Source organism: Mus caroli, chromosome 6 (genome assembly GCF_900094665.2).
Source record: "Mus caroli chromosome 6, CAROLI_EIJ_v1.1, whole genome shotgun sequence".
In the NCBI taxonomy this organism is placed as follows: domain Eukaryota; kingdom Metazoa; phylum Chordata; class Mammalia; order Rodentia; family Muridae; genus Mus; species Mus caroli.
In genome coordinates, this window is record NC_034575.1 from 48,920,410 (window position 1) to 48,934,650 (window position 14,241).

Sequence of the window (14,241 nt, forward strand, 5' to 3'; positions counted from 1 at the left end):
TTTCTGCTTCCCTAACTAATGCAGTCTCAGGTCCTGCACGAAATTGGATTGGAGCAGAAGCTGTGTTCCACTCACCAGAAGTCTTAAGATCCTGTGGCAGGTGTTATGGGTAGTTGGCGAGTGTCAGCCGACCCTGTGCTCTAGCTACCCCGGTGCTGTTCTGACCGGAAGAGGCTTGTGGCCCTACTCAGGCCGGATCTGCCTCCCCAACCAAAGCAGTCTCAGGTCCCGCGCGATTGGACTGGAGCAGAAGCTGTGCTCCACTCACCAGAAGTCTCAAAATCCTGTGGCGGGTGTCGTGGGTAGCTAGCAGGAGTCAGCCGATCCTGCGCTCTAGCTACCCCGGTGCTGGTCAGGCCGGAAGAGTGTGTGTGTGTGTTTAAATATTCCCTTTCTGTGGAGAATCTAGAGTAGATTCCACCAGTCTTATCACCAAATTAGGATCTGTCCACTTCTCTTGCTGCCGGCTCACCTCCCTGTGAATGCTCAGAGACTGAATAATCAGATGAGCTAAGGAAGTAGGGAAAGAAAGGAGCTGTCTGTCGACAAATGCACATGTCAACAAGACTAGCATAAGCTGTGTACGGACCACATCCATGTTAAAAAACAATCCCTTTTCTCTTTTGCAGACCAGAAACTACTCTCTTGGGACCATTCATAAGCAAGAGACACCAACACTGTGACATATGCCGGTGCCACCACCGCCACCACCACCACCTCCACCTCCACCCCCTCCACCACTAGGGGCTCCACCCCCTCCACCACTAGGGGCTCCACCCCCTCCACCCCCACCAGGGCCTCCGGTAAGACCTGTTTGTTTTCTCTCTGCTTGGCTGTGGAGTCCAGGCCTGTATGAACAGGCCTTTGAATGATCTTGAAAAGGAGTTTGATGTTTGCTGAGCTCCCATGGGCACCTATGTGACAGGTGCACCTTGGGATGCTGTCTCCGGCTGCTTTGGGGGTCTGATTCCTAACCAGTCTGGAATAAACATTCTTCTCCCCTATTCCTATGCCTATGTCATTGCACCTTACTTCAGTCTCCGTAATTGTCCCCGTCGTGGCCCACCACATGGTACAGGCTTTCCCAGTCACCCTGAGTGACTTTCCATCTCACTGGACGGTCTAGTGAGAGGCTCGTGCTGAAGTTTCTCGGGCCTGTGAGACACTGAGAAGTCAAGTCTCACATGGGGTATCAATCAGAAGATGAGGGTACCCTGGCTCAGCCCCCAGTTCTATGTCCAGCAAGTGACATGTTAGGTGAAAGCCCCAGGGAAGTGGGGTTTACCAATAGAAGCTTCCAGTGTCTGCAGCAATGAATCCAGACTACTCATATCCAGGCCACATTGTCTCAGTTTAATCATTTGATTTGTGCCAGAAGAGGGCCACAGAGGGTGGCTGTTCTGTTCTGGAACAAAGAGTCAACCTCAGCACCAGTGACATGGGAAACAACTAACTGGGGTAGGGAGTTGCTGAGCTTATGTTTTTTAGGACATTTAACAATATCCTCAGCCTCTACCTATGCAATGCCAGTAATACCCCTCAAGTGAGGCAATTTAAAAAAATGTCCTCAGATCCTGCCTGACAGAGGCAAGATACATAGGCAGACTAGAAATAAGTACTGAAGTTTCATTGCTGAACTTGACTACACATGCTTAAGTTCAAGGTCATTGCCACCACAGGGTGATAAATAAAGAAAACAATCGGGAAACTGTTTGTGGATCCTAGATTTGCTGACACTGAAGAAATGTAACAGCCAGAGAGATAGAAGCATCAACAGCAGTTAGTGGGACTTGAGGAATGGCCTGGGCAAACACTACTGGTGGTGCACACAACTAGAGCATCGTCAATGGTGAACAGTTCTTTCTAGAGCTCTGTAGGCAGGAAACAACCCTGTGTGCATCACTGTGTAGTCAGATAGTTTGTCTTCTTAGGGGTGGTTAAGATTTTAACCCTAAAGGAACCAAAAAGCTGTATACAAAGACATGCACAGAAATATGTTTTAGACTAGTGAAAATAATAGTGATGAGAACTACACTTTTAATGCTACACTATAAATTAAAAGCTGCATCATGCCACAGCGTTAGTTAAGAACTACGACTATGGTTATTGTGTTTCGGGTATTGCCAACATGCCGATGACACTGTGAAGTCTGTTGCGTAATTCGTCAGGAAATTTGATAGGCTAATATAAAACTTAATTATTTCACTAGGAAATTCTTTGGTTAACGTTCTGCATCGCCTTTCTCATTATCAATATTTTTGTGCTGTCTGCTCATGGAGGAACGGGTCACTTGGAGCAGAAAATAACTATGCAAATTTTAATATTTTAAAAATGTTTCTGCAATCTGGAAAAATACCATGCATCTTAAAGGCAAAAACAGTTCATGGTCATTGGTGTCCACAGAGCTCTTACTGATCAACACGCAAAGGATGATGGGAAAAGAGAGGTGGGTGGAAAGATTTTTCAGATCTGGAGCATTCTGGATTTCAGGTTTTTTCCAATTAGGGATACTCATTCCGTAAATTTGATGTAACTTCCAAAACCTAAAGTTACCAAGTTAGAAACCCCCCCTTGCCTCGTGGTTTCTGATAAGAAATGATCCACTTGTGGTGAAACAGCGTGACTCGTCTGTGTGTTTAACCATGAGAGGTTCCAAAATGGGCCAGAGGGTTGGAGCCAGGTCTTGAAGACGCTTTGTGGGAGCACAGTTGTGATTTCCTGAGAGACAGTTTTGTGATAGTGATCAGTCTTTAGAAATCAATAGATAGAGTCTAAGTTTGAGGTTCACTCCAGGCAGCCTTTCTTTAGAAAATTAATTAAAGTCAGTGGGGGTGGAACACACCAAGGAAACACAGCCCCCTAGACACAGCAGAGCTGACACACATATGAATGCAGAGACTGTGGCAGCATGCAGAGAGGGCTCCCAGTGCAGAGAGTGGAAGTACACATAAGCCCCCATTCCTAACCCATAAGCCATCTCAACTGATAGCAGCCAAAGGAAACTTAAGTTTTCTCCAATGGAGTCTCACAGGGTCCACAAACACTCACAGGCCCCGTGTGCAGCAGTGGACATCAACACAGCAAAGGCTCTGGCTTTTCTGGATGTGTTTGTCACATAGTTGTGTATCTGAGCATTTCTTTTAACCTACAGACCTTTTGTTTATCTATTATGGCTTCTGAATTTGTTTTTTTATGGATTTTCTGTGTTGCAAATGTATGTGTATCAGCATCCACATATGTTTTACGTGATTTTTGGTTTGGGGGGGCACTCTTCTTTTATTTGTTTGCTTGTTTTTTTATTCTGTTTTAAAATTGTATTATTATTTAGATGCCTCTTTGTATTTAATGAGAGAGAAGAAGGGAAGAGAAAGAAGAAAGGGAGAGAGACAAGAAAGGAAGAGAGAAGAAAGAGGGAGAAGGGGGGATAGAGAGGAGAGAAAGGTAGAGAAAGGAAGGGTGTGGATTTGGGTGGGTGGAGAAATAGGAAGGATATGGACAGAGTTGGAGAATCAGAATACATTATATGGAGGAAAATCTATTTTGAATTTAAAAAAATTCTGAAACTGTAAAACTAATAAATGTTCCTGTTATTCTGAAAAATAAGGAAACATAGCTACGTGATATAAATAAATGGATTACTTATAATGGTAACAAAAAAAGAAAGCAAGAAAGAGAAAGAGAGAGGGGGAGGGAGGGAGGGAGGGAGGGAGGAAGGAAGGAACCTAAATTCTAATTATAAGAGAGTGAAAACTTAAACTATTTCCCAGTATACATAACGGCATGCTAGATCATTATTAAAAATTGGACTCCAATTTGCATATACTTCCCAATGTACAATCGACTCAGAAAGGTTACTTAGGAACGCTCCAGGCACCAAGTGAAGAGTTGAGAGGGGACAACAAGATGACCCCAAGGGAAAATGAACTTGTTGGGCACGCCTCAGTGTGATCCTTGGAACCCACAGAAAGGTTGAAGGAGAGAACTGACTCCCCAAAGTTGCTCTGTGATACACACACACACACACACACACACACACACACACCCCAATGATAAGTAATTTGTATGTTGTGTAAGAATCACACAGCAGTTACTTTTCTTTCTTCCAGGTTGGGGATTGACTTGTGGCCCTACCCGTTGCAAACAGTGGCTCTGCCCCTGAGCAGCGCCCCACAGAACCCTTTCTTATGTGCACGTTACTTTTAATTATGCAGGGAACTGTGCCTCTAAAATGGATCAATGTTAGTGTCCTCTCGCTAGGATGACCTTACATCCTGAGCCATCTGCTGTCGCACAGCGAGAAAACACACTCAGATCCGCCTAAGCAAGCTCACCCACACGTGGAGACGATGGGCAGAGCTGCCGAGCTTGGCAAGCTGGAGCCTGTGGCCCAAGCCCAGCCTGTGACCAAGGTGCTGCCAGCCAATAGCTAGGGTAAAGAATTGAAGGGAAAATATTTCGTGAGACATGAAATGACAAGATGCCCCACTTTTAGCCCATAAATACAGTTGACTGGAGCACAAGCACACTCATTCACTTGCTTATCTCAGTGGCTGTGTCTCTGCTATAGAGCTGCCACCCCAACCAAGAGAAAAGTTATTCTACCAAAAAGAACTCCCTTCCCACTTGTGGGACCTGTGTTCTAATTCTTGTTGCTACATTTTTAGTTTGGGCGATAACTATTTTGTGGAAATCATTTCTTGTTTTCTACAGGCTATCTTTGCTACACAAGCTATATCGCTCTTGTCCCCTTGGCCAACATCCCTGGAATATATACTTTCTAGACCTTTCCAGGGACAAGTCACCAGTGTCTGCCCCACAGCCAGATGGCCTTCTTCAGCCTCCCGTGTACTGCCAGTCACCAGTGGTCCCAGCACAGTTACATTTTATCATTCTCCTCTGCTTTTTTTCTCTCAAGCACTTCCCATGACCTTTGAACAGGGCTCACCCCAGCTTTCACAATTTGGGACCTGCTTCTCTCTCCAACTCCTCCTGAGCCCCCTCTCCCAGAGCATGCTCAACCATGGCTTTTATATATCTGTTCCTTCTGTCTGGAAGGAACTCTCTACTAAAATCAAAGTACACGTCCAGTCCACTGACCCTATAGGCTTTGCTACTTATTTTTAAAGCCCTCCTTCAAAGCAGCCATTGTTTCTAATTATGCTTTATTTTATTAGTGTCGCTTTTAATTTTATTTATTTTTATGTTCTTCTGGTTTGAAGTAGACATTCACCTTATGAAGAAAGGAAAGGAAAGAAGTGGGGACAGAGGGAAGGAGGTAGAGAAGAGGGAAGGAGAGAAGACAGGAATGAAAGAAGGAGAATGAATGAATGAATGAATGAATGAGACAGGAAATTAATTACTGAGTAATCAGGGTTGAGAAACAGGAGTTTTTCAGAACTAGTGGTCAGGGCTCTAAGCACCTGTTAAAGTCCAATAAACAAGACATTATCCAGGACCCTAGGCATGGTGGGGAGTGAGAGACCAGACTCAACTCTAAATACAGCCTGGAAAATGGGAATTTGTAGCTGAGAACCTATAAAGTTGGGTGGTGGATAAAGCATTACTAAGAGGAAATAGTGGCGTGGGTGGGGTGCTCCAGTACACTCTGGATAAATTTGTCTGTTGGTGTTTATCTGTTTGTTGTGGTAACCTGTAACCCTATGCATGCTTGGCAAGCACTCTGCTAGTTAGCCACATCCCAGGCTGGCCACCCACGATCTGGCCGGGTAGAGCGTGACCCTGAGTGGAACCAGGTCAATCGGTATCCAGAGTTCAGGAGGGGTTTTGTGCTGGTGGTGGTGTTTTTGTTTTTTATATTTTTGTTTTTAGAGACATGGTTCCTCCATATAGCCTTGGCTAGCCTAGAACTAGCTCTGTAGACCAAGCCTGCTTCGAACTCACAGAGGTATGTCTGCCTCCGCAGTACTGGGATTAAAGGCGTGCCACCACCACCCAGCCAAATTCAGAGTCTCCATAATCTTATTCCACAAGGTTCTTTTTCAAAAGGGGAGTCTTGTATAAGGAAGGGCACAGATGAGCCTAGAAGTGTCTGGTGCCTAACCAAAGCTTGATTGATTGCCAAGACTTTTCCCTCTCTCCTTTCACCCCAATACCTGCCACCCCCACCCCACCCCCAACTCCAGACGTGTGCATCTCTGATGTGGCTGAAGAGTGGAGGACTTTGGGATAGTGGGCTTTGGGATAAACGTCTGCTCAGCCAGGCAGCTCTTCCCTTGTGTCTCTCACCTTTTTTCCTGAAACCACCCCCTCTATCTTTCTGGCTCTCCTCCTTTTCCTTCCTCTCCTTAAAATCCATAAGCCATATAAACTCCCTGCCGTGGCATGCATGTGTTGGCTCACTTAGCACTAAATTATTATGGTTGCTTGGTTTATAGGATGTGCTTTTTAAATATCTGCGTTTTTTTTTAAAATCCACAATGGATTTGGGTTTGAGCAGCGGAACTGTAATGAACTTTTGTTTCAAAATCCTCTTGTACCTTTGTATCCAACTGTGTTAGAGGTAATGAGAGCGGAAACTTCAGAAAGGTACATGGGTTTCATCTGCCTGCCGTGGTCCCTTACAGAGTAAAATGTAGGCATCACTGACCAGCTGGTGACAGTCATGGTTGTAGCCTAAGTGTTCATTCATCAAATAGATCTAGGGGTTTTCTGAACATTCATTTTATTGTTGCCATTCAAGCTAAAAAACATCCTCAAGGGGGAAACAGTTGTCCCAGAGCTGGGCGTGCCTTGTGATTTAAATATCAAGGAGGACCTGGCTTGGCTGTCATTGCTTTACAATGAGAGGCAACGCACGGATGCAGAAGATACCACGGTGCCAGGCACTTCGCCTACCTGTTCTGAAGACTGTTTATTAACTCCCGCTGAACGGAAATTATAGTGTGCCCTCGCTCTTCTGTTCCCTCTTTAATGTTTGTCAAGTCGTTTCCTTTGGAAATTCAGTGCTATCATTCTTTTTCTCCTGTGGACTGAGGATTCATGTTTCATGAGCCAAGTGCTCATCCTTGTCAGCACTGACCTGTCAGCTGCGACTTACGTGGGCCGAGTTTCCCGTCGTCTCTGGCCTGCAAAGGCTTCTTGATAAGAAAAGCAGTGGAGAAAATGCAGTGTTCTCTGAAGCCCCATGAGATGCTCTGGAGTCTTAGGTTTGATGTTATTTTGGAAACAGTGCGGGTGGGGAGACCTGGGTGAAAGGACATTTATATATGTTCTGGAAAGGCTAATTTGCATGTTCACTAGTGCACAGCGATAATGAAAGGCTTACAGGTTCTCAAATACTGTCACTCGTGTGTGTTCTCTTAACAAGCTAGTGCTTTGATGGCTGCTGCTGCTGGGGACTGGAGTGTCCCCGGGTCCCAGTGATCCTGAAAGGGGCTTTTGCAGTGCACCATTCTATGCTGATTGTACTAAGCTAGCATTTCTTCTTGCTTACCAATCTACAAAATGACACCTTTGTCTGCTAGTGATTTTAAAAACTCGATTCCCTTCTTTGTGGCTTTGCATAGAGAGCAGTAACAACAGGTCTGTGAAAACCAAACTGGTTGGTTTTGTTTTTTGGGGCTTTTTTTTTTTTTCATCAGATTTCCTGTCTGCGCCAGAGAGGTGTGTCAGGACCTGCCACTCACAATTGCAAGGGACCATTCAGGATGACATTCAAATGTGTTCTGTCGAAGCTGTGAGGTGGGTGGGTGGCAGGCACAGAAAGGAAAAGCCTGTACGGTACACAGCTGTGCACAGATGATGCCCAGGAGTCACCACAAGCCGGAAGGGCCCTCATCACATGGGCCTGTCCTGAGCAGGAATCACCCCTGTGAAATATCTAAGAGAAATGAAAGGAAAATTTCACTATGCCAAGATTCAACGCCTTGATCTAGCCAGTTACTGAAGCCAGAGTCTCCTTGCCAACACATTATTCACACCCCAGACTGTTGACTTTGGCCTTGTGAAACCTGAAATCCCACCATCACTAGCCATTCCTAGAGAACCACAAGCCAGCCATTTCTCCCTCCCAGGTCTGTCTTCATCTGAGCCAGGTGACTAGAAGGGACACCTGGCAGACACCCTAGCCTTTGCGGCCGGCCTCATATCTCTTGTCCCAACTGCTGTCATAAAAGAAAAAAAAAACAAAAACAAAAACAAAAAACAAAATCTTTCCAAGTTCATGTGATAGACACCCAACCTGACCAAGTGTGAAAGCCAGAGACAGGGTCCCAGCTCTGCAAAGACTCAGCAGCAAGCCGTACTGGGGACTCCCACAGTCTTTAATAAAAGGCAGAGCACAAGGTAACGCCTGGGCAGAGTGCACCCTGGTTATATAAATGAAATCATGCTGGCTCATGAGCACACAGATGAGGAAGCATGAGGACAGCCACCAGTGTCACCTGTCAATGCTGGAGTTTCAAGCAGGGAACAGGCCCCGATAGTTTCTACCTAATTTTGAATGATCCCTCCCCCCTCACATAACCACACGAGGTGTTTCTTATTTCCTTGCAGTATTACAGATGGACCTGTAGCGCACTTGGCACTACACCAAGATTGATCTGCACCTCCAGCCTCATTCTTATGGTCCTAATTCCAAGACATGTGCCTTTAAAAAAGAAAAGGATGATCAATGTCTTGCCAGTGGGCTGAGTGAGACTGTTTAAAGATGATGGTGTGGGACAGTAGTGGCAGGCACCTCCTGAACAGCTGCCAGGCCTGGGAACTGTGCCAAGCACCCAACGTGGACGGCTTGCAGTTACAGTTAGATTCAGTAGGGACAGCTCTGATCGGGCCAGGCAAGGAAGCTGGGGCACAGAGAGAGAGAGAGGTGCTGACAGAGCCAGTGTCACACACCCACTTAGTGCTGGAGGTGGATTCCTCTTTAGCTGTGGGGTGTGTGCTAGTACACTCCTCCTTGCACACTCAGTCACCAGTTCTGGGACCACCGCCAACAAGCTGTGAGTGGTGCTCCACTCTGCTACGTAGTCATTGGGTTGTTCTTCATGATACCTCCATCATAGCAGGCGATAGTATTCTGTTCTAAAGATTTAATTTTTTATGAGTATGAGTGTTTTGCCTGTGTGTATGTGCATGCACCATGTGTGTGCAGCAGCATAGGAGGCCAGAAGAGGGTATTGGACTCCCTGGAACTCAGGTTACAGACTATTGTTAGCCACTAAGTGGGTGCTGGGAATCGAACCCAGATCCTCTTCAAAAGCAACAAGTGCTCTTAACCACTAAGCCACCTCTTCAGTTCCAGGTGATATTCTTCTTCATTTTAACAGGCACAGAGCGGGTAAGAACTTATCCAGGGGTGCACAGGTACAAATCTGATAGGGTTGAACTCTGGCAGAATGGCACCAGCCCTCAACTCTGGTGTGAAGCCAGCTGCCGTTTTGCTAGTGATCAGGAGGCGATGGAATTCTCAGCCACTCCTGTTGCCCATTGCAATCTGCAAGCTAGAAAACGGATAGATCACATTCTCCAAGCCTTAGACATAGCATCCAAGACTCCTCTCTGTATCCCACACTGCTTCCAGAGTTGCTCTCATCTTTCCCATTCTTTTCTTTGTGGTTCGATTGTTTTTTTCCACTGCTCTGTTAGTTTCTTCCTTTAAATAGAAAACAAAGTAGCAATTGAGCCAGGGAACAGAAACACATGTAGCAGCAGAGAATCCCAAGGAGGAGGAGGTGGAGCCAAGGCAGGGGAGCTGAGCTCTGTCTTTAGGGGAGAGCCACCTGGGGATGCTCTCACACACACCAGGCTTTGCTGCCAGCAATGATGGGCACAAGGTGGGGACAGCAAGTGCCAGATAAGCTCAGTCCCTACCCATGACTAGGCCTTCCTGTGGGGAATTAAGTTCATGCTAACAGAGCTGCTAGGTCTCTGCCTCAGAAGGGTGTAGATTCCTGAATCCAGATCCCTGCTCAGACAGGAATGGGGAGTATAGAGCTGGTTTCCTATTCCCAGATCAAAGGAGCAATGGTAGTACAGCAGAGAGCATAGCTCCCTTCCTAGACCCAGGTCAGAAGTTTGAGTAATATGTTGCCTCTTCATCATTTCCTATCTTTGGGATCCTTAAAGTGTCACTTTCAAAGGACCCTCTTGCCCCTCTAAGAGTCACTTTCTTCTTCCCAAGCTTGCTCCTCCTGTCCTTGGAGCACCCTCCTGAACAGAATGGGCTGAGGTATGGGAGTGGGTCTGTAGGCCAGTGATCATGCAGTAATAGTGAGTGACTCAGAGCCAGACAGCTATGCCAAGGCCAAGGCCAGACACCCGGTAGACACCTAGCTCCTAGCTTTATTTTCTGAGTTGGCACTGAGGGTGCAGGCAAGGCTGCTGTGAGCTGGCTAGCCAGTGCCTCGCATCTTCCACCTGCCTTTACTCTAGAGCCAAGAGCAGGTTCTCTGCTACAGTGTTTGAGAACACTGCCAATACCTCCAGACTCATAAGAACATTATGTAAAGCGACTGCGATTGTAACAGAAACAACAAACTTAGGGACAGCAACAATTAACACGTGGAGAATTATGTAAAAGCCCCAACTAATCCTTCAGCACCACCTTCCCCGTTCTCATTTGCTATTGTTTTCTCAGAGAACAGACCCTGCATCTTTGCTCTCCACTGAGATATTTTAAAGCTGACAGAAAGCACTCGGTGCACCTGTTCTGTAAATGGTAGCAATGGATTACCGTGCTAATAAGATCCGTTCACTGCGGAGGAGTTGACTGTGTTTCAGGATGCTGCCTGCAGGACTCCACCTGCACCACGTGAAGTGTTAGAGCACAAAGGTGGGAAAATGTGTGTGTGTCCTTTAGCCCTCTGCTCAGAAGGCATTGTGGGAAGCTGTGTGCTTCAGTGGGGATCCTGCAATGACAGCTTGCTGTGTAAAAAAGAGGAAAAAAGAGAATTTCAGAGTTAGGCAGATTGAAAACTGAATCATGGGAGCCGGTTCTAACCTGTGTGTGTGTAGTGTGATAGGTGAATTACATAACAAGTCTGAGCCTCTGTTTCCCCATGTATTTTATTGGAATAATAATGGCCATTTCCTGAGGTTCATTGCCCCTATGTGGAAGCTTCAAGAAGGGAGGAAGTGGTCTGTTTTGTTTTGTTTTATTCTGTTTTCCCACAGTTTGTCATGGATTGCCACACACATAGTACAACTTGTAAACACGGGTGGAATGAATGAATGGCTGCCAGGCTTGCAGTGAGGATCCATTCAGAGGACAGCTGTGGCTTGCCAAGTGCCTTCTTATGAATAGCCGCAACTACTGTCTCAGAAAGGAAGCCTGTCAGAGGTCCATGTTAGTGCAAAGTTGTCAGGACAGATGGACAACAGGAGTCTGGACAGGCGTCAGGACAGACGGAAGGCAGGAGTTAACAGCAAGGTTGGAACTCCAAAATGAGAGTCACCAATTTGGGGTCTCCGAAAGTAATCCAAAACTGGGGAACAAAGAGTGTTCCTTGAAGTTGCCTGTGGTTCCTGATTCACTCTGCCAGGTTGCCCTGTTCATGAGTTCTGTGGAACCGGCGAGGAGCCTTCCCTTTTGGTCATACTAAGTTGAGTGGGCCTGAGTCCATGCTACAGCAGGAAGCACCTGGAACAGCAGATTAGAGCCACATGACCTTTGTTGGGGCTTGTCTCTGCTGTGGTAGCTCATCAGGGGATGTCTCACCCAGGGAAATCGGAGCACAGTTTACATAATTTGAACCGTTGAAGAGGGTTTTGGCTTGTGGTTGGACAGCTGAAGTGGCAGACCAACAGTCTAGTGGAAGGGATGCCCCCTGTCTCTCTGTATGAATTTCCAGCCATACTAGTGTGGGAATTCTAGGTGGCCTGGCTGTAAGCCCTCTCTACAACAACAACAACAACAACAACAACTCCTTTGGGTTCTGTAGCAGCTCCAGGAAGCTGAGCTCAAATGCTGTGACCTGGTCTTCTCTGAGCTGAAAATGTGCTCACATTCTACTGACAGGGAAATTGGAATACAGGTAGAATATGTTCTTTGTATCAATTATTATAAAAGAAAATGAGAGTTAGTATTATAATTAGTTCTCGTTTATTTTACTTAATAACCTTGAGATAGATAGATACATTGATAGATAGATAGATAGATAGATAGATAGATAGATAGATAGATAGATAGAAATTTGGAGGTGAATAGCTAATTGAAATGGGAATGAGGTTGATGGTGAACTGACAGCTGTTGTTGAAGCTAAATAGTAGCTCCTGGGTACATTAGTCTTCGAGTGACTTTCGAGTGAATTGTCCAAATAGCAGTAGGCTCACCATCGTCATCTCCCTGGCTGTTTCCCAGTCACGGGAACCTGGAACAGAACGTCACCAGATAAGCAGTGTGCTTTGATAAACTTTCGCTTGCTATTCTCTGTCCTGGTCCAAGGGCATCTGGTTGGTGTTTTCTCCTCAGACAAAGTACAGAGGGCATTGTGGTGATTCTTACAACAAAACCCTCCCAGTCTGTAACTGTTTGGAAGGCCAAGGTCACTAAATATGAACAAACTCCCGCTTTCAGCATTTTCTGTCTCCAAAGAGAGGTTGCCTCCAAGAGCTTCGGCCTCTGACTCTGATGACACAGATGTTGAAGGTGCTTCAGCAGTAATGTATTTCAGAATCGATGAACAGATACCTGCTATTTCTGAAAGCTTATACGGAGAGGCCAATCAATTCCTGGCAACCTTGGCTGTCTTAGCATCCATTATAGATGATCTCTGAGCAAGTGCAGAGCAGTTTGCCCTGCTCACCTGCGGTGCAGTAGCTGCTAACTTCCTCTTCCACAGCTCCCAGTTCCCGAAGACGTCTTCCGAAATGCTGAGTCTTGGATGTGACCGGAGCCCATAGGCTGATCAACCTGCAACCCAGGCTGAGTCCTAGTGTAGAACTGGGACAGAAACAGTATGTGTGGATCACAGATGTCATCAGATGGGGACCTGCTTTTTAATAAATTATCTTATTCCTTTTATTTTGATTTTTGTACTCCCCCTCCATGACCCCCGCTTCTCACTCCACCTATGCTCCTTTTATTGCTTCGTTTATGCTGCCAGAGTTAGAAAATAAGAATAGAAAGCACACAGTTAAATTCAAATAAAATACAAAGCAACAGTAAAACAATGAGGCGTGATTTTAGGCCCAGAAAGCAGAGGCAGGAGGATCTCATGGGAGTTCCCTGCCTGCCAAAGCTACACAGGGAGACACTATCTGAAAAAAAAACAATAAAAAATTCAACTAATAAGTAATTGCTTTAGATCAAGAATGGAGCAAATATGGTCATACTTAACACATAAAATAATCATTGAGCTTAATTCAAACTTAAGTGTCTTATTTTATCTGGCAGTCCTAGGTCTTTTTTATGTTTCTTTGATATGTATGTTTGTAGATAGATAGATAGATAGATAGATAGATAGATAGATAGATAGATAGATAGATAGATAACTATGTCCTTCAAAGACTTACTCGCCTTTCTACCCAATAAACCCAGGGCTTATCTCCTCATTGGTATATTCTGAGGAGGCTATGACTGTTTCTCCTGTCTCCTTTATTAAGTTTATGCATTTTTTTTTTACTATCATGGGTTATCATACTTTATACTTATACAGAGAGTCTGATCAATTCCTGGAAACTTTGGTTGTCTTAGCAGCCATTTTAGATGATCTCTGGGCAAGTGCATGTACTTGATCATACTTGATTAGGTTTGGTTCCCAACACCCACATAGTGGCTCACAACCATCCTTAATTCCAGTTCCGGGGGATCCCATGCACTCTTCCGACCTCGTATAAACATACCAGCAAAACACTGATGCACATAAAACAGAATTAAGAAACCTTTTTTTAGAAGCAAGAAAGAAAAACACCAAGCAAACAAACAAACAAACACAAACCTACTTCCGCAAAGCTTTCCTAACTCCCTTTCATACTTGGCTTTTTTCGGTTTCGTTGGTTTTGGGGCGGGGACAAGGGTTGTGTTGTTGTTTGGTTGTGGGTTTTTTTGTTTTGTTTTGTTGTTTGTTTTTGTTGTTTGTTTGTTTGTTTGTTTGTTTTGCTTATTTGAGACAAGGTTTCACTCACGATATAGCCCTGTCTTATCTGGAGCTGTCTATGTAGATCAGGCTGATTCCAAACTCTCAGAGATTCCTTGTCTTTGCCTCCCAGTTGCCAGAATGCACCACACTACGCATGAGATTTTATTCCCAGTAGCCTTTATTTTTTTATAGCAGCTTTAGT

The 14,241-nt window shown here is 45.3% G+C and overlaps 1 protein-coding gene across 2 annotated transcripts in view; it reads left to right on the forward strand.

Moving 5' to 3' along the window:
- Wipf3 (WAS/WASL interacting protein family member 3) overlaps positions 1-14,241 on the forward strand; it is a 77,306-nt gene that overhangs the window by 23,418 nt on the left and 39,647 nt on the right. For both annotated transcript variants that reach the window (XM_029478622.1, XM_029478623.1), the window contains exon 2: positions 630-803. In XM_029478622.1, coding sequence (XP_029334482.1) covers positions 687-803 — 117 coding nt within the window. In that variant the 5' untranslated portion in view covers positions 630-686. The remainder of the gene's footprint in view (positions 1-629; positions 804-14,241) is intronic.